The sequence below is a fragment of the Ranitomeya imitator genome, chromosome 1 (assembly GCF_032444005.1).
Source record: "Ranitomeya imitator isolate aRanImi1 chromosome 1, aRanImi1.pri, whole genome shotgun sequence".
Classification (NCBI taxonomy): Eukaryota; Metazoa; Chordata; class Amphibia; order Anura; family Dendrobatidae; genus Ranitomeya; species Ranitomeya imitator.
In genome coordinates, this window is record NC_091282.1 from 598,989,744 (window position 1) to 599,014,216 (window position 24,473).

Genomic DNA, 24,473 nt, shown 5'->3' on the forward strand with positions numbered 1-24,473 from the left:
AAATGTTCTCTCTAGTTGCCTACTCCCTGGCCTAATGGATATTGATCAGGTGCGCACCAAAGAAATAACATATGACAACACACAGTCAGATGTAAACTCTCCTTGATCAATCTATGGCTCAGCTCCAAGGGGCTTTATTTAGTCAGAACACAGGTTTATATAACCCCTGTAAGGGGGGCTCGGTTAGCTCTAAAATGGGAGTGATCGGATGTATCCCATTGGTTAGTGGGTTGGGCAATGAGCAAGTCCATGGGTGGATCCCTGAGGTCATCAGGGTGGGTTGGTCCATGAGGTCATCAAGGTGGGCGTCACTGTGGGCGGATCCATGAGGTCATCAGGGTGGGCGTCATCTTGGATACCAGCACATGGTGTGCTGATACAGGAAATGGCAGCCATCTTTAGGGTCTCACTTTGGTCTGAGAAAGCTTATGTAAGGTTAAACAATACATGTTATGGATTCCTTCTCTCAATCTCTTATGTCTTGAGGTTAAGTATTTGATCTTATGGCTCTCCTCAACACTTACACTACAGGGACCCCGCTCGCTCCCTCCATGCTTATGTTGCTTATGACGCTTCGACTTCCTCTTTCTCGCTCCCTCTTACACTACAGGGACCCCGCTCGTTCCCTCCATCCTTGTGATATTTTGGCTCCCTCTTAACTCTACAGCAACCCTGCTCGCTACCTCCATCCTTATGATGCTTCGGTTCCCTCTTACTCACTCCCTCTTGCACTACAGGGACCCGGTTTGCCACCTCCATCCTTATGATGCTTCGGCTCTCTTACGCGCTCCCTCTTATAGTACAGGAACCCTTGCTCCCTCCTTTCATCCTTATGTTTTGGTTCCCTCTTTCTCGCATCCTCCATCCTTCTTGTGACACTTTGGCTCCCTTTTTTCTTTCTCGCTTCCTCTATCCTTGTGACGCTTCGGCCCCCTCTTATGCTCTGTCCTCTGATCCCTCCCTCTCATTAACTCCTGCCTTTATGTCTCTCCGCAGACATGCTCCTGAGCTCCAGCAGTGACATCAACGTGATAGAAGAGGAATCCTGAGCAGTGCCCCCTCTGGCCACAGTTTGCTTTTTTGCACGGTGCCGTTTGCCATGTTTACAAGTTGTATAATATATATATATATATATATATATATATATATATATATATATATATATATATATATATATATATATATATATATATATATATATATATATATATATATATATATTGTTTCTGTTAATAAAGGTTTTGTTAATTTATCGCCTGGCTCATCCCACTGCACAATTTATTCAGCTCTACGTTACCATTTCTCTTTATTGGGGGCTTTTATCCCCTGGTTAATGGCTGATTTTGCCAGGAACACCTTGTATATGCAGGTTGGGAACCATTGGTGGTCTTCTAATTGTAGAAAGGCAAACCTGACGTAGCTGTTTGCTCTGAGCAGGTGCCCTGAAGACAAAAATATGGTGACAAGTCACTTGCAGCAGCTACCTTCACTGCGGAGGACTCCTCCAAACTGCCCACTTAACGCATGCTTCTGTTCATGGTTGATCCCCCACCAGAACCCAACTCGTCCTTCTCCACAAGCTCAAATATGGCTGCCAGACTGTAATTAAGAAAAAAAAAAATCTGCTTTATTAGGGAAGAGATTTGACTGCCAAGCTCACATACAAATAGTTGACTACGTCTTCTCCAATCACATGAAAAGCTGCAGGTAAAACCGCTGATGTTTTAGCTCTTGATAGAACAAAGTACCACCCTGCTCTTCATTCTGGTGATTTTTCACCTCATGGTCTCCTTGCTCTAGAAGATTGGTGACTACAGCCAGAAAAAGCTGCTGACTGGGTAGTAGTCTGAACCAGGGCAGAACGTCCCATCCTTGCTTGTACTGGAAACTGAGGAGTCTGTGAGGATAGAGGACTTTACTGTCTGGGGAAAACGAACACCAGAAAATAACTAATTAAATTCTACCCACTCATGTGGGTCACACCAACAGATCTAATGGAGGGGTCTCTGATGCGAGAATTTGGGCTACACCTTCAGTCAGAGTCTCCTCAACTTGGGGATGCCAGGGGCAGCAGTGACAGACACCTGGGACTGGACAGCAGGCGTCCTACAGGTGCCTAGAGGAAAATGCTGGTCACGACTGAGCAAATAACTTCTGTCAGGGAGTGTAGATATGTCGCTTATTCATGTTGTAAATAAAAGCTTATAACCTGACGTTAAATTCATCCATTGGTTGTATAAATTATTCTTTTGAAATCTGAAACCCTCCAAAATGTGGTTTAGGTTAAGAAAATAAATTGGCATCAATATTGATCAGTTCATGGACACAGAATGATCAGATTTTGGCAAGACAAAAGTTTTGTCGCCTGGTCATATATGCACCCAATCCTAGTTTACATCCTCACCTGTGCTCAGTAAATGATCTGTTAGGCCGGTTTCACACATCAGTGGCTCCGGTACGTGAGGTGACCGTTTCCTCACGTACCGGAGACACTGACTCACGTAGACACATTAAAATCAATGTGTCTCTGCACATGTCAGCATGTTTTCACGGACCGTGTGTCCGTTTGAAAAACACGGAGACATGTCAGTGTTTGCGGGAGCGCACGTATTACACGGACCCATTAAAGTCAATGGGTCTGTGTAAAACACGTACCGCACATGGATGCTGTCCGTGTGCCATGCAGGAGACAGCGCTACAGTAAGCACTGTCCCCCCAGCGTGGTGCTGAAGCCGCCATTCATTTCTTCTCTCCAGCAGCGTTTGCTGGAGAGAAGATATGAAAAATCTTTTTTTTTTTTTTGGTGTTTAAAAAAAAATCCCTGTCCCCAACCCCTCCCACCCCCTGTGCGCCCCCCATAGGGGTGGAGCCGCATATTCATCACTGTAATGGCCGGCACCACGTGACCGCTCATACAGGAGAAGCTGCGGCGAGGAGAAGAAGCAGCGAGGGAGCCGGGTACGTATTTTATTAACAGCGGGGGGGTGAACGCTGCTGGAGAGAAGAAATGAATGGCGGCTTCAGCACCAGATGCAGGGGACCGCGCTTAACTGTAGCGCTGTCTCCTGCACGGTGCGTGTGGTACCCAGTCGGCACACGGATGCCGCACGTGTGCCACACTGATATGCCACGTGAGCACACTGACACGGATAATTCCGGTACCGATTTTTCCGGTACCGGAATTATCTGGACGTGTGAGACTGGCGTTAATTAGTGTGTGTGTATAAAAAGAAACCCAGTACCCCACTTGAACTGCAACTTGAGCTCTGACAACATGCCAAAAATCCACCCTGCGACCAAAGCCTGGATTTTCAAGAGGCTAAAGACCAGATCCACTGCAGAGGTGACTGGCACCCTTAATGTGTCTCAGCGTCAAGTACAAAGAATTAAAAAAAAAAAGATTTGAAGAGACTGGAGATGTGTTTTGACAAGCCCAGGTCTGGCAGACCCCCACAAGACAACTGGTCACGTTTGTTGGTTAGAAAATCCAAAGCAGGCCTCTCTTCCACTGCAGCAGAGCTCCAATAGGCCTGGTCACCTCAAGTCCCTGTGTCAACTAGAACAGTTTGTAGGATTCTGCCTCGAAATGGCCTCCATGGTCGAATCAGTGCCCAGAAGCCAGCACTAAACAAAAGGCAAATAAAAAACCGTGTGGCATTTGCAAAGTCCCACAGCCTGCTAAACAGATGGATGCTGGAAAAATGGCAGAAGGTGGATTTCTCTGATGAATCTTCAGTAGAATTACACCACAGCCGCCACAAATACTGCAGGAGACCTACTGGAGCCCATATGGATCCAAAATACACCCAGAAAACAGTTAAATTTGGTGGTGGAAAGATCATGGTCTGGGGCTACATTCAGTATGGGGGTGTGCGAAACATTTGCAAGGTGGAAGGCAATATCAATAGCCTAAAATATCAAGAAGTATTAGGCTACTTTCACACATCAGGTTTTTTGTTTCAGGCACAATCCGGCAAGTTTTGAAAAAAACGGATCCGTTTTTTTCTCAGAGTTTTATTAGCGCCGGATTGTGCCTGATGGCCAGACGTCTCATCCGTTTTTTTCCGGATCCGTCCAAATAGTCGATTCCGGCAGACGGAGAAAATGTCCAGATGAACGTTTTTTTCGTCCGGCGAAAAAAGCGCACAGCGACAGAACCGGCCAAAAACGTGTGAAACAGATGTGAAAAGATGAATCCAGCCTCCGGATTTAACAGCATTTTCCATTGAAATCATGCAGATTTTCCGTTCTGATATCGCTCTCTCTCTCTCTTCAATGTAAACTCCATATTAAAAGTAAAAACCGGATCCTACAGAAAAAGGGATCCGTTGCATCAGTTTTTCCACTATTTGCAACGGATCCGTTTTTTCAAACATTAGCCGGATTCTGCCTACAACAAAAAAACCTGATGTGTGAAAGTAGCCTTAGCTACCTCTTATATTCCAAATCATAAATAAAAGGGGTCAAATTCTGCAGCAGGATGGTGCTCCATTTCATACATCCATCTCTACAACAAAGTTCCTCAAGGCAAAAAAGATCAAGGTGCTCAAGGACTGGCAAGCCCAGTCACCGGACATGAACATCATTGAGCATGTTTGGGGTAGGATGAAAGAGGAAGCTTGGAAGACAAAACCAAAGAATCTAGATGAACTCTGGCAGTGCTGTAACTATAAACTTCGGGGCCCCGGGGCAAAACATAGTGGGGCCCCTCAACATTTCAATCACTAGAGGTTGTGCGGAACGTGGTGAAGCCTGCTACGCATGATAGTGTCTCCTGTCCTCCGGGTGACATTGACAGAAATATAGGAGCTGGGTATTTTATGAGCAATTAAAGTATTAAAATACCATTTTTTTACCATCAGTTTAGTGCCCGTTGGGTGGTTGGGACCCCGGGGCAGTGCCCCAGTTGTAGTTACGGCCCTGAACTCTGGGAGGCATATAAGACTGCATCCTTTGCTATTCCTGATGACTTCATTAATTGTGTGAATCATTGTTGAACCGCATGGATGCAGTCCTTCAAGCTCATGGAAATCACACAAAATATTAAATATGATTCTAACAGCACCACAACTTCATTCACCAATGTTATGTGTTATGATCCGGTGACCTTGGAGCTGCATGAGAACTTTCACTGGAGAAAGTGGCCACTATACTGACTGCAACCCTGAACATAACACCGCAACTAGAAGTAGCCGTGGAGTGTACCTAACACACCTAGACACCTCGTCACAGCCGGAGGACTAAATACCCCTAAAGATGGAAATCGCAATACTATCTTGCCTCAGAGAAAATCCCCAAAGGATAGACAGCCCCCCACAAATATTGGCGGTGAGTCGGAGAGGAAAAAACATACACAGGCAGAAGAAACAGGATTTAGCACAGGAGGCCACTCTAGCTAGATAGGACAGAATAGGACAGAGTTCTGTGCGGTCAGTATTAAAACCCTTCAAACAATCCACAGCAGAATATACAAAAAACTTCCTACATCTAACTAAACATGTAGGAGCGTATATCTGCAACTCCAGTGAAACCAACCAGACTGAGAAAACACAGACACAGTCTAGTCTGGACAAAAGAAAAACAAACGAACAGTACTGAAAATAAGCATACTGCATGTGTGCCCCAGGAAAAGAAACAGACACTTATCTTTGCTGAACTGGCAGATAAGCAGGAGAGGCCAGGCAGAGATCCAACACTTCCAAAGAAACATTGACAACTGGCAAGGGCTAAAGGATCCAGCACACCTAAATATCCTAGTCAGAATTGTAATTATCCGATACACCTGGCCAGGACTGCGAGTCAGAGACAACTGCATTCCCACCAACAACCACTGGAGGGAACCCAAGAGCAGAATTCACAACAGTTATGCAACATATATTTGTATTTTAAATTAATTATTTGTTTGAATATCACATAACTTTCTGTGGGTGACAAAACTTTTGCTAAAATCTGACCATTCTGTGACCATTAACTGATCAATATTTCTGCATTGATGCCAATTTATTTTCTTAGCCTAAACCACATTTCTGAGGGTTTCAGCTTTCAAAAGAATAATTTATACAACCAATGGATGAAGTTAACCTTATGGTATAAGCTTTTATTTACATAACATGTATAAGTGACATAACTTCTGTCAGGGAGTGTATGGTAATCAATAATGTAGGACATCTCATATCAAAGACCATTATCTGGTGTGCAGCAGAGAGGCTAACCCTCATCTGGGGGAATGGAATGAGGCTGACCCCATATCTGGTGTGCTGCAGGGAGGCTGACCCATATCTGGGGGAATGGAATGAGGCTGACTCATATCTGGTGTGCTGCAGAGAGGCTGACCAATATCTGGGGGGATGAAGAGAGGCTTACCTATATCTGGTGTGCTGCAGGGAGGCTGACCCATATCTGGGGGAATGGAATGAGGCTGACTCATATCTGGTGTGCTGTGCTGCAGGGAGGCTGACCCTTATCTGGGGGGGATGAAGAGAGGCTAACCTATATCTGGTGTGCTGCCTGGAGGCTGACCCTTATTTGGGGGATGGAGAGAGGCTGACCCATATCTGGTGTTTTGCAGGGAGGCTGACCCTTATCTTTGGGCATGAGAAGAGGCTGACCCATATCTGGGGGGATGGAGAGAAGCTGACCCTTATCTGGGGGGGGGAGGTGGAGAGAGGCTGACACTTATCTGGGGGAATGAGGAGAGGATGGTTACTACTTATAAAGGCTTTGTACTATGTTAATATACTATCCTCTATAGATAAGATATGAAATAAAATTTATTGATTTAGTCCAACCACTGAGCCCGCCAGCAATCCCAAGAACACAATGTCTTAAGAGTCAAATCTGAATGGAGCAGAGGTGTAGCATGTGGGGTAGTCGAGTGCTGGGCTCTGCTACCTCCTACAGACCCATAATGAAATGGAGCAGAGGTAGAACATGTGGGGTAGGTGAGTGCTGGCCTCTACCTCATACAGACCCATAGAGACTGAAAGAAGCCGATCTAGAACATGTGGGATAGGTGAGTGCTGGAATCTGCTACCTCCTACAGCCACATAGAGAATGAATGGAGCAGAGATAGAGCAGGTGGGATAGGGAATTGCTGGGCTCTGCTACCTACTGTAATACCATAGAGAACGAATGGAGTAGAGATAGAGTAGGTGGGTGTTGTGAATTCTGCTCTTGGGTTCCCTCCAGTGGTTGTAGGTGGGAATGCAGTTGTCTCTGAGTCACAGTCCTGGCCAGGTGTATCTACTGATTGCAGTTCTGACTGGGATATTTAGGTGTGCAGGATTCTTTAGTCCTTGCCAGTTGTCAATGTTTCTTCTGAAGTGTTGGATCACTTTCTGGCTTCTCCTGCTCAGCTGTCAATTCAGCAAAGATAAGTGTCTGGTTTTTGTTTCTGTGGCACACATGCAGTGTGCTTATATTCTGTGCTATTCATTTGTTTTTCTCTTGTCCAGCTTAGACTGTCAGTGTTTTCTTGGTCTTGTTGGATTCTCTGGAGATGCAGATATACACATCTTTAGTTAGATGGTGGAGTTTCTGTATTTTCTGCTGTGGATATTTTTGGAAGGATTTTTAATACTGACCGCTTAGTATCCTGTCCTATCCTTTCCTATTTAGCTAGTGTGTGCCTCATTTGCTAAATCCTGTTTTCTGCCTACGTGTGTCTTTTCCTCTACTACTCACAGTCAATATTTGTGGGGGGCTGCCTATCCTTTGGGGTTCTGCTCTGAGGCAAGGTAGAAATTCCTATTTCCATCTATAGGGGTATTTAGTCCTCCGGCTGTATCGAGGTGTCTAGGTTTTGTTAGGCACACCCCACGGCTACTTCTAGTTGCGGTGATATGATCAGGGTTTGCGGTCAGTATAGTTACCACCTACTCCAGTGAAAGTTTTTCATGCTGCTCCAAGGTCACCTGATCATAACAGTACAACTGGCCAATAATGAGTTAAATGTATCTCAGAAGAAGGGAAGAAAGGTCTTGAGCCATTTTTTTTCTTCAGTCTACTTTGTCTTCTCCCTCTTTATCTCTGGGTGGCTGAAGAGCCTTGTGCTAGCATGAATGTTCAGGAATTAGCTTCTCGTGTGGACCAGCTTGCTGCTCGGGTACAGGGTATTTCTGATTATATTGTTCAGACTCCTGTTTTAGAACCGAAGATTCCTACTCCTGATTTGTTTTTTGGTGACAGGTCCAAATTTTTGAGTTTTAAAAACTGTAAACTTTTTTTTGCTTTGAGACCTCGATCCTCCGGTGATTCCATTCAGCGAGCAAAAATTGTCATTTCCCTGCTGCGTGGTGACCCGCAGGATTGGGCATTTTCCCTGGAATCTGGGAATCCGGCTTTGCTTGATGTAGACTCTTTTTTTCAGGCCTTGGGATTGTTATATGATGAACCTAATTCTGTGGATCAAGCTGAAAAGACCTTGTTGGCCCTGTCTCAGGGTCAAGAGGCGGCAGAATTGTATTGTCAGAAATTTAGAAAATGGTCGGTGTTGACTAAATGGAAAAATGATGCTTTGGCGGCAATTTTCAGAAAGGGTCTTTCTGAATCCGTTAAAGATGTTATGGTGGGGTTTCCCACACCTTCCGGTCTGAGTGACTCTATGTCTCTGGCCATTCAGATTGACCGGCGCTTGCGGGAGCGCAGAACTGTGCGCACTGTGGCGTTATCCTCAGAGCAAATTCCTGAGCCAATGCAGTGTGATAGGATTCTGTCTAGAACAGAACGACAAGGTTTCAGACGTCAGAATAGGTTGTGTTATTATTGTGACGACGCTTCTCATGTCATTTCTGTCTGTCCTAAGCGGACAAAGAGGATCGCTAGTTCAATTACTATCAGTACTGTACAACCTAAATTTTTATTATCTGTGTCCTTGATCTGCTCATAGTCATCATTTTCTGTCATGGCGTTTGTGGATTCAGGCGCCGCCTTGAACTTCATGGACTTTGCCATGAGTTTGCCAAGCGTTGTGGTTTTCCCTTGCAGCCTTTGCAGAACCCTATTCCTTTAAGGGGCATTGATGCTACACCCTTGGCTAAAAATAAAGTTTTGGACACAGGTTACCATGCGCATGGCGCCAGTCCATCAGGAAGATTGTCGATTTCTGGTGTTGCATAATTTGCATGATGCTATCGTGCTGGGCTTTCCGTGGTTGCAGGTACATAATCCTGTGTTGGATTGGAAGTCCATGTCTGTGACTAGTTGGGGTTGTCAGGGGGTTCATAATGATGTTCCTTTGATGTCAATCTCCTCTTCTTCCTCTTCTGAAATTCCAGAGTTTTTGTCTGATTTTCAGGATGTATTCGATGAGCCCAATTCCAGTTTCCTTCCACCGCACAGGGACTGCGATTATGCTATTGACTTGATTCCAGGCTGTAAGTTTCCTAAGGGTCGACTTTTCAACCTGTCTGTGCCAGAGCATGCCGCCATGCGGAGCTATGTTAAGGAGTCTTTAGAGAAGGGGCATATTCGGCCGTCTTCGTCACCATTGGGAGCGGGATTCTTTTTTGTTGCCAAGAAGGATGGCTCCTTAAGACCCTGTATTGATTATCGCCTTCTTAATAAGATCACGGTCAAGTTTCAATACCCTTTACCTTTGCTTTCCGATTTGTTTGCTAGGATTAAGGGAGCTAGTTGGTTTACTAAGATTGACCTTCGGGTGGCATATAATCTTGTTCGTATTAAGCAGGGTGATGAATGGAAAACTGCGTTTAACACGCCTGAAGGCCATTTTGAATACCTTGTGATGCCATTCGGACTCTCTAATGCTCCATCTGTTTTTCAGTCCTTCATGCATGATATCTTCCGGACTTATCTTGATAAATTCTTGATTGTATATTTGGACGATATTTTGATTTTTTCAGATGATTGGTAGTCTCATGTGCAACAGGTCAGGATGGTATTTCAGATCCTTCGTGACAATGCTTTGTTTGTGAAAGGGTCTAAGTGTCTCTTTGGGGTGCAGAAGGTTTCTTTTTTGGGCTTTATTTTTCCCCCTCGTCTATAGAGATGGATCCGGTTAAGGTTCAGGCCATTCATGATTGGATTCAGCCCACATCCGTGAAGAGCCTTCAGAAAGTTTTGGGTTTTGCAAATTTTTATTGCCGTTTCATTGCTAATTTTTCCAGTGTGGTTAAACCCTTGACCGATTTGACGAAGAAAGGCGCTGATGTGGCGAATTGGTCCTCTGCGGCTGTCTCTGCCTTTCAGGAGCTTAAACATCGATTTACTTCTGCTCCAGTGTTGCGCCAACCGGATGTTTCTCTTCCATTTCAGGTTGAGGTTGACACTTCCGAGATTGGGGCAGGGGCCGTTTTGTCTCAGAGGGATCCTGTTGGTTCCTTGATGAAACCGTGTGCCTTCTTTTCCCGTAAGTTTTCGCCTGCTGAACGCAATTATGATGTCGGCAATCGGGAGTTGTTGGCTATGAAGTGGGCGTTTGAGGAGTGGCGACATTGGCTTGAGGGAGCTAAGCACCGTATTGTGGTCTTGACCGATCATAAGAATCTTATTTACCTCGATTCTGCCCAACGGCTGAATCCTAGACAGGCTCGATGGTCCTTGGTTTTTTTCCCGTTTTGATTTCGTGGTCTCGTACCTTCCCGGTTCTAAGAATATTAATGCTGATGCCCTCTCTAGGAGTTTTTTGCCTGATTCTCCTGAGGTCTTAGAACCGGTCGGTATTCTGAAAGAAGGGGTGGTCCTTTCTGCCATTTCCCCTGATTTACGACGGGTTCTTCAGGAATTTCAGGCTGACAAACCTGACCGCTGTCCTGTGGGGAAACTGTTTGTTCCTGACAGATGGACTAATAGAGTGATTTCTGAGGTTCACTGTTCCGTGTTGGCTGGTCATCCTGGCATTTTTGGTACCAGAGACTTGGTTGGTAGGTCCTTTTGGTGGCCTTCTTTGTCGCGTGATGTGCGTTTTTTTGTGCAGTCCTGTGGGACTTGTGCGCGGGCCAAGCCTTGTTGTTCCCGTGCTAGTGGGTTGCTTTTACCATTGCCAGTCCCTGAGAGGCCCTGGACGTATATTTCGATGGATTTAATTTCTGATCTTCCGGTCTCCCAGAAAATGTCTGTTATCCGAGTTGTTTGTGACCGGTTCTCTAAGATGGTTCATTTGGTGCCTTTGCCTAAATTGCCTTCATCTTCGGATTTGGTTCCGTTGTTTTTTCAGCATGTGGTTCATTTGCATGGGATTCCGGAGAATATTGTGTCCTGTTATGAACAGGTGATTCAGAACCACAATGGACCTAGTGGTTAAGAGCACACAAAGTGACCTGATAGTTACTAACATAGGACGAGCTCTGAGACGTGGAAACTCTGCTGACCGCAATCCCTAATCCTATCAAACCACACTAGAGGTAGCCGTGGTGCGCTCCTAACAAAAACCTAGGCGCCTCGGGCACAGCCTGAGAAACTAGCTAGCCCTGAAGATAGAAAAATAAGCCTACCTTGCCTCAGAGAAATTCCCCAAAGGAAAAGGCAGCCCCCCACATATAATAACTGTGAGTAAGATGAAAATACAAACACAGAGATGAAATAGATTTTAGCAAAGTGAGGCCCAACTTACTGAATAGACCGAGAATAGGAAAGATAGCTTTGCGGTCAGCACAAAAACCTACAAACAACCACGCAGAGGGGGCAAAAAGACCCTCCGCACCGACTAACGGTACGGAGGTGCTCCCTCTGCGTCTCAGAGCTTCTAGCAAGCAAGAAAAACCAATATAGCAAAGCTGGACAGAAAATATAGTAAACAAAAGTAACACAAGCAAAACTTAGCTTATGCAGGGCAGACAGGCCACAAGAACGATCCAGGAGAGAGCTAGACCAATACTGGAACATTGTTAAGTAAAAAGGGCAGCACACTGCAGCGCCAAAACATGCAAACTTGAAAACACGAAATTTGAACTGCATTACTGCACTAGAAATATGAAAAATGAGAGCTTTTAGCGCATAAAAATGGCCATATTTATGTGTACCTCGTAGCCACTTTACGGCATCTCTCTTATACGAGGTCCTACGCTTGACCTACCTCTACCAGGAATCAAATCGATAGCACAATCACAATCCCTATGCGGAGGTAGGGCACTGGACTTGGGCTCATCAAATACATCCCGGTAATCCGACAAGAACTCTGGGACCTCAGAAAGGATGGATGATGAAATAGACAGAAATGGAACATCACCATGTAACCCCTGACAACCCCAGCTGGACACAGACATTGATTTCCAATCCAATACTGGGTTATGGACTTGTAGCCATGGCAACCCCAACACGACCACATCATGCAGATTATGCAACACCAAAAAGCGAATATCCTCCTGATGCGCAGAAGCCATGCACATGGTCAGCTGGGTCCAGTACTGAGGCTTATTCTTGGCCAAAGGCGTAGCATCAATTCCTCTCAATGGAATAGGATACTGCAAGGGCTCCAAGAAAAACCCACAGCGCCTAGCATACTCCAAGTCCATCAAATTCAGGGCAGCGCCTGAATCCACAAATGCCATGACAGAATAGGATGACAAAGAGCAGATCAAAGTAACGGACAAAAGAAATTTCGACTTTACCGTACCAATGGTGGCAGACCTAGCGAACCGCTTAGTGCGCTTAGGACAATTGGAGATAGCATGAGTGGAATCACCACAGTAAAAACACAGCCCATTCTGACGTCTGTGTTCTTGCTGTTCAGCTCTGGTCAAAGTCCTATCGCACTGCATAGGCTCAGGTCCATGCTCAGATAATACCGCCAAATGGTGCACAGTTTTACGCTCACGCAAGCGTCGACCGATCTGAATGGCCAAAGACATAGACTCATTCAGACCAGCAGGCATAGGAAATCCCACCATGACATCCTTAAGGGCTTCAGAGAGACCTTTTCTGAAAATTGCTGCCAGCGCACATTTATTCCATTGAGTGAGCATAGACCACTTCCTAAACTTCTGACAATATATCTCTACCTCATCCTGACCCTGACACAGAGCCAGCAAATTTTTCTCTGCCTGATCCACTGAATTAGGTTCTTCATACAGCAATCCGAGCGCCAGAAAAAACGCATCAATATTACATAATGCAGGATCTCCTGGCGCAAGGGAAAATGCCCAGTCTTGAGGGTCGCCACGTAATAAAGAAATAATGATCTTAACTTGTTGAACTGGGTCACCAGAGGAGCGGGGTTTCAAAGCCAGAAACAGTTTACAATTATTCTTAAAACTCAGAAACTTAGCTCTATCTCCAGAAAACAAATCAGGAATAGGAATTCTTGGTTCTAACATAGAATTCTGAACCACAAAGTCTTGAATATTTTGTACTCTTGCAGTGAGATGATCCATACAAGAAGACAGACCTTTAATGTCCATCACTACACCTGTGTCCTGAACCACCCAAATGTCTAGGGGAAAAGAAAGCCAAAACACAGTACAGAGAAAAAAAATGGTCTCAGAACTTCTCTTTTCCCTCTATTGAGAAGCATTAGTACTTTGGGCCTCCAGTACTGTTATGAACAGGTGATTCAGAACCACAATGGACCTAGTGGTTAAGAGCACACAAAGCGACCTGATAGTTACTAACATAGGACGAGCTCTGAGACGTGGAAACTCTGCTGACCGCAATCCCTAATCCTATCAAACCACACTAGAGGTAGCCGTGGAGCGCTCCTAACAAAAACCTAGGCGCCTCGGGCACAGCCTGAGAAACTAGCTAGCCCTGAAGATAGAAAAATAAGCCTACCTTGCCTCAGAGAAATTCCCCAAAGGAAAAGGCAGCCCCCCACATATAATGACTGTGAGTAAGATGAAAATACAAACACAGAGATGAAATAGATTTTAGCAAAGTGAGGCCCGACTTACTGAATAGACTGAGGATAGGAAAGATAGCTTTGCGGTCAGCACAAAAACCTACAAACAACCACGCAGAGGGGGCAAAAAGACCCTCCGCACCGACTAACGGTACGGAGGTGCTCCCTCTGCGTCTCAGAGCTTCTAGCAAGCAAGAAAAACCAATATAGCAAAGCTGGACAGAAAATATAGTAAACAAAAGTAACACAAGCAAAACTTAGCTTATGCAGGGCAGACAGGCCACAAGAACGATCCAGGAGAGAGCTAGACCAATACTGGAACATTGACTGGAGGCCAGGAACAAAGAACTAGGTGGAGTCAAATAGAGCAGCACCTAACGACTTAACCTCGTCACCTGAGGAAGGAAACTCAGAGGCCGCAGCCCCACTCACATCTACCAGAGGAAGCTCATAGACAGAACCAGCCGAAGTACCACTCATGACCACAGGAGGGAGCTTGACCACAGAATTCACAACAGTACCCCCCCTTGAGGAGGGGTCACCGAACCCTCACCAGAGCCCCCAGGCCGACCAGGATGAGCCAAATGAAAGGCACGAACCAGATCGGCAGCATGAACATCAGAGGCAAAGACCCAGGAATTATCTTCCTGACCATAACCCTTCCACTTAACCAGGTACTGGAGTTTCCGTCTCGAAATACGAGAATCCAAAATCTTCTCCACTATATACTCCAACTCCCCCTCAACCAAAACCGGGGCAGGAGGATCAACGGATGGAACCACAGGTGCCACGTATCTCCGCAACGATGACCTATGGAATACGTTATGGATGGAAAAAGAAGCTGGAAGGGTCAAACGAAAAGACACAGGATTAAGAACCTCAGAAATCCTATACGGACCAATGAAACGAGGCTTAAGCTTAGGAGAGGAAACTTTCATAGGAATATAACGAGATGACAACCAAACCAAATCCCCAACACGAAGTCGGGGACCCACACAGCGCCTGCGGTTAACGAAACGTTGAGCCTTCTCCTAAGACAATGTCAAATTGTCCACCACATGAGTCCAAATCTGCTGCAACCTATCCACCACAGTATCCACACCAGGACAGTCAGAAGACTCAACCTGCCCTGAAGAGAAACGAGGATGGAAACCAGAATTGCAGAAAAACGGCGAAACCAAAGTAGCCGAGCTGGCCCGATTATTAAGGGCGAACTCAGCCAAAGGCAAAAAGGACACCCAATCATCCTGATCGGCAGAAACAAAACATCTCAGATATGTTTCCAAGGTCTGATTGGTTCGTTCAGTCTGGCCATTTGTCTGAGGATGGAAAGCCGAGGAAAAAGACAAATCAATGCCCATCCTAGCACAAAAGGCTCGCCAAAACCTCGAAACAAACTGGGAACCTCTGTCAGAAACGATGTTCTCCGGAATGCCATGTAAACGAACCACATGCTGGAAGAACAATGGCACCAAATCAGAGGAGGAAGGCAATTTAGACAAGGGTACCAAATGGACCATCTTAGAGAAGCGATCACAAACAACCCAAATGACCAACATTTTTTGAGAGACGGGGAGATCCGAAATAAAATCCATAGAGATATGTGTCCAGGGCCTCTTCGGGATCGGCAAGGGCAAATCCCACAGGACTGCACAAATGAACGCACATCCCGCGACAGAGACGGCCACCAAAAGGATCTAGCCACCAAATCTCTGGTACCAAAGATTCCAGGATGACCAGCCAACACCGAACAATGAACCTCAGAGATAACTCTACTCGTCCATTTATCAGGGACAAACAGTTTCTCCGCTGGGCAACGGTCAGGTCTATTAGCCTGAAATTTTTGCAGCACCCGCCGCAAATCAGGGGAGATGGCAGACAAAATTACCCCCTCTTTGAGAATACCCGCCGGCTCAGACAAACCCGGAGAGTCGGGCACAAAACTCCTAGACAGGGCATCCGCCTTCACATTTTTAGAGCCCGGAAGGTACGAAACCACAAAGTCAAAATGGGAGAAAAACAGCGACCAACGAGCCTGTCTAGGATTCAACCGTTTGGCAGACTCGAGATAAGTCAAGTTCTTGTGATCAGTCAAGACCACCACGTGATGCTTAGCTTCTTCAAGCCAATGACGCCACTCCTCGAATGCCCACTTCATGGCCAGCAACTCTCGATTGCCAACATCATAATTACGCTCAGCAGGCGAAAACTTCCTGGAAAAGAAGGCGCATGGTTTCATCACCGAGCCATCAGAACTTCTTTGCGACAAAACAGCCCCTGCTCCAATCTCAGAAGCATTAACATCGACCTGGAACGGGAGCGAAACATCTGGTTGGCACAACACAGGGGCAGAAGAAAAACGACGCTTCAACTCTTCAAAAGCTTCCACAGCAGCAGAAGACCAATTGACCACATCAGCACCCTTCTTGGTTAAATCAGTCAACGGTTTAGCAATACTAGAAAAATTATTGATGAAGCGACGATAAAAATTAGCAAAGCCCAGGAACTTTTGCAGACTCTTCAGAGACGTCGGCTGAGTCCAATCATAAATTGCCTGAACTTTAACAGGGTCCATCTCGATAGTAGAAGGGGAAAAAATGAAACCCAAAAATGAAACCTTCTGAACACCAAAGAGACACTTTGACCCCTTCACAAACAAAGAATTCGCACGCAGGACCTAGAACACCATTCTGACCTGCTTCACGTGAGACTCCCAATCATCCGAGAAGACCAAAATATCATCCAAGTATACAATCAGGAATTTATCCAGGTACTCTCGGAAGATGTCATGCATAAAGGACTGAAACACCGATGGAGCATTAGAAAGCCCGAATGGCATAACCAGGTTCTCAAAATGGCCCTCGGGCGTATTAAATGCTGTTTTCCATTCATCGCCCTGTTTAATACGCACAAGATTATACGCACCACGAAGATCTATCTTGGTGAACCAACTAGCCCCCTTAATCCGAGCAAACAAATCAGACAGCAGCGGCAAGGGGTACTGAAATTTGACCGTGATTTTATTTAGAAGGCGGTAATCAATACAAGGTCTCAGCGAACCATCCTTCTTGGCCACAAAAAAGAACCCTGCTCCCAATGGCGACGATGACGGGCGAATATGAACCTTCTCCAAGGATTCCTTTACGTAACTCCGCATAGCGGCGTGCTCAGGCACAGACAAATTAAACAGTCGACCTTTAGGAAACTTACTACCAGGAATCAAATCGATAGCACAATCACAATCCCTATGCGGAGGTAGGGCACTGGACTTGGGCTCATCAAATACATCCCGGTAATCCGACAAGAACTCTGGGACCTCAGAAAGGATGGATGATGAAATAGACAGAAATGGAACATCACCATGTAACCCCTGACAACCCCAGCTGGACACAGACATTGATTTCCAATCCAATACTGGGTTATGGACTTGTAGCCATGGCAACCCCAACACGACCACATCATGCAGATTATGCAACACCAGAAAGCGAATATCCTCCTGGTGCGCAGGAGCCATGCACATGGTCAGCTGGGTCCAATACTGAGGTTTATTCTTGGCCAAAGGCGTAGCATCAAGTCCTCTCAATGGAATAGGACACTGCAAGGGCTCCAAGACAAACCCACAGCGCCTAGCATACTCCAAGTCCATCAAATTCAGGGCAGCGCCTGAATCCACAAATGCCATGACAGAATAGGATGACAAAGAGCAGATCAAAGTAACGGACAAAAGAAATTTCGACTGTACCGTACCAATGGTGGCAGACCTAGCGAACCGCTTAGTGCGCTTAGGACAATTGGAGATAGCATGAGTGGAATCACCACAGTAAAAACACAGCCCATTCTGACGTCTGTGTTCTTGCTGTTCAGCTCTGGTCAAAGTCCTATCGCACTGCATAGGCTCAGGTCCATGCTCAGATAATACCGCCAAATGGTGCACAGTTTTACGCTCACGCAAGCGTCGACCGATCTGAATGGCCAAAGACATAGACTCGTTCAGACCAGCAGGCATAGGAAATCCCACCATGACATCCCTAAGGGCTTCAGAGAGATCTTTTCTGAAAATTGCTGCCAGCGCACATTCATTCCATTGAGTGAGCATAGACCACTTCCTAAACTTCTGACAATATATCTCTACCTCATCCTGACCCTGACACAGAGCCAGCAAATTTTTCTCTGCCTGATCCACTGAATTAGGTTCTTCATACAGCAATCCGAGCGCCAGAAAAAATGCATCAATATTACATAATGCAGGATCTCCTGGCGCAAGGGAAAATGCCCAGTCTTGAGGGTCGCCACGTAATAAAGAAATAATGATCTTAACTTGTTGAACTGGGTCACCAGAGGAGCGGGGTTTCAAAGCCAGAAACAGTTTACAATTATTCTTAAAACTCAGAAACTTAGCTCTATCTCCAGAAAACAAATCAGGAATAGGAATTCTTGGTTCTAACATAGAATTCTGAACCACAAAGTCTTGAATATTTTGTACTCTTGCAGTGAGATGATCCATACAAGAAGACAGACCTTTAATGTCCATCACTACACCTGTGTCCTGAACCACCCAAATGTCTAGGGGAAAAGAAAGCCAAAACACAGTACAGAGAAAAAAAAATGGTCTCAGAACTTCTCTTTTCCCTCTATTGAGAAGCATTAGTACTTTGGGCCTCCAGTACTGTTATGAACAGGTGATTCAGAACCACAATGGACCTAGTGGTTAAGAGCACACAAAGTGACCTGATAGTTACTAACATAGGACGAGCTCTGAGACGTGGAAACTCTGCTGACCGCAATCCCTAATCCTATCAAACCACACTAGAGGTAGCCGTGGAGCGCTCCTAACAAAAACCTAGGCGCCTCGGGCACAGCCTGAGAAACTAGCTAGCCCTGAAGATAGAAAAATAAGCCTACCTTGCCTCAGAGAAATTCCCCAAAGGAAAAGGCAGCCCCCCACATATAATGACTGTGAGTAAGATGAAAATACAAACACAGAGATGAAATAGATTTTAGCAAAGTGAGGCCCGACTTACTGAATAGACCGAGGATAGGAAAGATAGCTTTGCGGTCAGCACAAAAACCTACAAACAACCACGCAGAGGGGGCAAAAAGACCCTCCGCACCGACTAACGGTACGGAGGTGCTCCCTCTGCGTCTCAGAAGAAAAACCAATATAGCAAAGCTGGACAGAAAATATAGTAAACAAAAGTAACACAAGCAAAACTTAGCTTATGCAGGGCAGACAGGCCACAAGAACGATCCAGGAGAGAGCTAGACCAATACTGGAACATTGACTGGAGGCCAGGAACAAAGAACTAGGTGGAGTCAAATAGAGCAGCACCTAACGACTTAACCTCGTCACCTGAGGAAGGAAACTCAGAGGCCGCAGCCCCACTCACATCCACCAGAGGAAGCTCATAGACAGAACCAGCCGAAGTACCACTCATGACCACAGGAGGGAGCTTGACCACAGAATTCACAACAGAGTCCGACAGAGGTTCCCAGTTTGTTTCTAGGTTTTGGCGGGCCTTTTGTGCTAGGCTGGGCATTGATTTGTCTTTTTCTTCTGCATTTCATCCTCAGACAAATGGCCAGACCGAGCGAACTAATCAGACTTTGGAAACTTATTTGAGATGCTTTGTGTCTGCTGATCAGGATGATTGGGTGGCCTTCTTGCCATTGGCCGAGTTTGCCCTTAATAATCGGGCTAGTTCGGCTACTTTGATTTCGCCTTTCTTTTGGAATTTTGGTTTTCATCCTCTTTTTTCTTCTGGGCAGGTTGAGCCTTCTGACTGTCCTGGTGTGGATTCTGTGGTTGACAGGTTGCAGCAGATTTGGGCTCATGTGGTGGACAATTTGGTGTTGTCTCAGGAGGAGGCTCAACGTTTTGCTAACCGTCGTCGGTGTGTTGGTTCCCGGCTTCGGGTTGGGGATCTGGTCTGGTTGTCTTCCCGTTATGTTCCTATGAAATGTTTCTTCCCCTAAGTTTAAGCCTCAGTTTATTGGTCCTCATAAGATTTCTGAGATTATTAATCCGTTGTCTTTTCGTTTGGCGCTTCCGGCCTCTTTTGCTATCCATAATGTCTTCCATAGATCTTTATTGCGGAAATATGTGGTGCCCGTTGTTCCCTCTGTTGATCCTCCGGCCCCTGTGTTGGTTGATGGTGAGTTGGAGTATGTGGTTGAGAAGATTTTGGATTCTCGTTTTTCGAGGCGGAGGCTTCAGTACTTGTCAAATGGAAGGGTTATGGCCAGGAGGATAATTCTTGGGTTTTTGCCTCTGATGTCCATGCTGCTGATTTGGTCCGTGCCTTTCATCTGGCTCATCCTGATTGTCCTGGAGGCCCTGGTGAGGGTTCGGTGACCCCTCCTCAAGGGGGGGGACTGTTGTGAATTCTGCTCTTGGGTTCCCTCCAGTGGTTGTAGGTGGGAATGCAGTTGTCTCTGAGTCACAGTCCTGGCCAGGTGTATCTACTGATTGCAGTTCTGACTGGGATATTTAGGTGTGCAGGATTCTTTTGTCCTTTCCAGTTGTCAATGTTTCTTCTGAAGTGTTGGATCACTTTCTGGCTTCTCCTGTTCAGCTGTCAATTCAGCAAAGATAAGTGTCTGGTTTTTGTTTCTGTGGCACACATGCAGTGTGCTTATATTCTGTGCTATTCATTTGTTTTTCTCTTGTCCAGCTTAGACTGTGTCAGTGTTTTCTCGGTCTTGTTAGATTCTCTGGAGATGCAGATATACGCTCCAAATCTTTAGTTAGATGGTGGAGTTTTTGTATTTTCTGCTGTGGATATTTTTGGAAGGATTTTTAATACTGACCGCTTAGTATCCTGTCCTATCCTTTCCTATTTAGCTAGTGTGTGCCTCATTTGCTAAATCCTGTTTTCTGCCTACGTGTGTCTTTTCCTCTACTACTCACAGTCAATATTTGTGGGGGGCTGCCTATCCTTTGGGGTTCTGCTCTGAGGCAAGGTAGAAATTCCTATCTCCATCTATAGGGGTATTTAGTCCTCCGGCTGTGTCGAGGTGTCTAGGTTTTGTTAGGCACACCCCACGGCTACTTCTAGTTGCGGTGATAAGATCAGGGTTTGCGGTCAGTATAGTTACCACCTACTCCAGTGAAAGTTTTTCATGCTGCTCCAAGGTCACCTGATCCTAACAGGTGGGATAGCTAAGTGCTGGGCTCTGCTACCTTCTACAGCTACCTGCTATCCATAAAGAAAGGAGCATTGGTAGAGCAAGTGGGCAAGATGAGTTCTAGACTCTGCTACCACCTAAAGCCCTATAGAGAATAAATGGAGCAGAGGTAGAGCAGATGGGATAGGTGAGTGCTGGGCTCTGCTACCTTCTACAGCTCCAGTGAGAAAGAATGGAGCAGAGGTAGAGCAAGTCAGTGCTGGGCTCTGCTATCTCTTACAGCCGCATAGTGAATGAATGCAGCAAAGGTAGAGCATGTAGGATAGGAGAGTGCTGGGCTCTGCTACATGCATAAAGAATGAAAGGAGCAGTTGGTAAAGGTGAGCGCTGGGCTTTACCTCCTACAGCTCACAGAGAATTAAATGAGAGGTAGAACAAGTGGTAAAGGTTAGTGCTGGGCTCTGCTACCTCCTACAGCCCCATATAGAATGAAAGGACAGGAGGTAGAACAGTTGGTAAAGGTAAGTAATGGGCTCTGCTACCTCCTACGGCCCTATAGAGAAAGAAAGGACAAGAGGTAGAGAAGATGGTAAAAGTGAGTGCTGGGCTCTGCTACCTCCTACAGCCCTATAGAGATTTAATGGAGCACAGGTAGGGTAGGTAGGATAGGTGAGTGCTGGGCTCTGCTACCTCCTCCAGCCCCACAGAGAATGAATGAAGCAAAGGTAGAGTAAGTGGGATAGAGGAGTGCTGTGCTCTGTTACCTCCTACAGCCCCATAGATAATGAAAGGAGCAAAGGTAGAGCAGGTGGGATAGGTGAGAGCTGGGCTCAGTTACCTCCTACAACCCCACAGAGAATGAAAGGAGCAAAGGTAGAGCAGGTGGGCTAGAGAAAGGAACGAGCAGCACAGGTCTTTCAGTCCATGCATAAAAATATGGATACTTCTCCTGATATACTTAACATCATGCATTCAATAGAAAAATCATCTTTAAATTAAACTCACATTTGGTGGGATCAAACCACCCTTGTAAATTATCTTGAACAAGACATTATTCCGCGAGGTTTGAGAATTAAAAAGATACTTACTACGGTATATACCGTATTTTTCGGACTATAAGACGCACCGGACCATAAGACGCACCCCAAATTTGGGGTGAAAATTGCAGAAAAAAAGATTTTTTATAAGATGGGGGTCCGTCTTATTGTCCGAATTTACAGTATCTTACCTGAGGGATGGCGGTGGCAGAGCAGGGTCACAGGAGGCAAGGTGTCGGCAGAGGTGGGGTGATGCTGGGATGAGGAGGTGCTGGGATGAGAAGGTGCTGGGATGAGGAGGTGCTGGGATGAGAAGGTGCTGGGATCAGGAGGTGCTGGGATGAGGAGGTGCGGGGATGAGAAGGTGCTGGGATGAGAAGGTGCTGGGATGAGAAGGTGCTGGGATCAGGAGGTGCTGAGATCAGGAGGTGCTGGGATCAGGAGGTGCTGGGATCAGGAGGTGCTGGGATCAGGAGGTGCAGTGAGAGGTATGGCGTGAGAGGGGTCCCTGGCTTACCATGCAGGCTTACCTTGGTGGCAGAGGTGCGGTGGCAGAGGTCCGGCGGCAGAGGTGCGGTGGCGGGGGTGTGGCAGCAGAGGAGGCGCAGTAAGCGGGGTCCCTTTCCCCGGTATGGTGATGCAGCAGGCCCGGTATGTAGCAGAGCCGGGTGAATCCTCTTGTTATCGGTGGGCACGGCCATCTTCCTGAGGCCGCGCGTGTGCAGATGAAGCGCTCTGCTCCCGGGGCTTCAGGAAAAAGGCCGCAGGAGGCCGCGTGTGCGCAGATGGAGATTGCGGCGGCCATTTTCCTGAAGCCCCGGGAAGCAGAGCGCTCCATCTGCGCACGCGCGGCCTCCGGAAAATGGCCGCCACCACTGATAACACCCCCGCCACCGCACCTCTGCCACCGGACCTCTGCCACCGCACCTCTGCCGCCACGGTAAGACTGCATTGCGACTATTAGACGCACCCCCCATTTTCCCCCCTTTTTTGGGGGGGAAAAAGTGCGTCTTTTAGTCCGAAAAATACGGTAATGATGACTTTGTAACTAATTGGAACTCAATTCTTTCAACATGTTCAAAACAATTAATGCAACTTATTGTTAAACATGAAAATGAGGAGTTGCTGACCATAAAAAACAATCTTGACAAAGATTTATCATCATTAAAATCTTCTATAACTAGTCAGGAATATCTGGACTTTCAAAAAGACCTAAAATCTAATCTACATGCTCTAGAGGAATCCATTATTGCAGTCAAAAAACGTAAATTTAATCGAGATGTTTTTGACGATACCAACAAACAAGTATACGAGTGGGGAAGATGGGAAAAGCAAGTAAATCCACCCAAATCTATTCTAAAGAGACGCAATCGTTGTTTTGCACATCGCAATCAAGTCACGTTTTCATTGTCAGATCTAGAAACATCTGATGTCTCTGTGGACTCATCGAATCATGGCACACATGTACAACAAGCAAACACCAATTCCAAATCTCAGACTAGTTATTATCGTAAATCCAGACAAAGTAACATTGGTTATTCAAAAAATGCATCAAAAAAACGCATCAGGAGGAGCAGCAGAAAACACCACAGAGGTGCCTGCTATATTCCAGAATCGATTGAGGAGTTACAACAAAACACCTCGCTAGATGTCATCAATTTGTCATCTTGCGTTTTTTCTGCTATTGATTTAAGACTATTATCCCGATGCTTAAACTTTGCCCCCACCAAAACCAATTTGGATATCTTTTCAACACTTAAAGACATTAACAAATTTGTGAGAGATTTGACGGTTAAAAAGCATTTTTTTTCTGAAAAAGGAACCCCTGATTCATCTGTGCCCCACAATATCAATGAGTTCACAGGCATGGGTTTTGCTGAACAAAATGGGTTATGTCTTATGGAATTGGATACTCAGAAGGAAACTCACCAAGATGGAAACTTTGTCTCTTCGTTCAGGACTAAAAATCCAACATTTTATCCGGTTCATACCAGAACTGAAGCTATGGACAGATTCCAAGAAAATGTTGAAAGAGACATACGTAATTTAGCATTGAAATCGGATATATTTATTTTCCATCCTAAATTGAATTTGAGCAAATGTGAACGTGAATCATTTAGAAAAAATTCGCAGTAACTCCAACATTATCATAAAAATGTCGGATAAAGGTGGATCGGTAGTAGTGTTTAACAAATGTGACTACACAAAAGCTATATTCGATATGTTATCAGAACAAGACATTTACATTCAACTCAAATCAGATCCAACCTCAGAATATCTCAAACTTTGCAAAAACATCATTGATAATGATTTAAGTCAAAACATTTTTACAAAAAAAAACAAGCTGAATATGTATTTATTGATAATCCCAAGATTCCGTTTTTATATGCTTTGCCCAAAACACATAAACACATCAGACCACCACCCATGCGTCCCATAATTTCAGGGATAGGTTCCTATAGTGAACATTTAGGGGAATGGCTAGACAGTATTTTACAACCATTAGTGCAAAGGGT

At 45.6% G+C, this 24,473-nt stretch overlaps 1 protein-coding gene and 1 long non-coding RNA gene across 3 annotated transcripts in view; one reads left to right on the plus strand and one right to left on the minus strand.

Annotated features, from left to right (window-relative positions):
* TDRKH (tudor and KH domain containing) overlaps positions 1-1,143 on the plus strand; it is a 34,336-nt gene extending 33,193 nt beyond the window's left edge. For both annotated transcript variants that reach the window (XM_069768236.1, XM_069768245.1), the window contains one exon: positions 997-1,143. In XM_069768236.1, the coding sequence (XP_069624337.1) occupies positions 997-1,049 (53 nt within the window). In that variant the 3' untranslated portion in view covers positions 1,050-1,143. The remainder of the gene's footprint in view (positions 1-996) is intronic.
* Positions 203-23,961, minus strand: LOC138681052 (uncharacterized). The gene is made up of 3 exons (XR_011321880.1): positions 23,887-23,961; positions 1,485-1,599; positions 203-416 (listed from the first exon to the last, which is right to left on the minus strand). It is a non-coding gene; the product is annotated as an uncharacterized lncRNA (long non-coding RNA).
* Between the last annotated feature and the right edge of the window lie 512 nt (positions 23,962-24,473).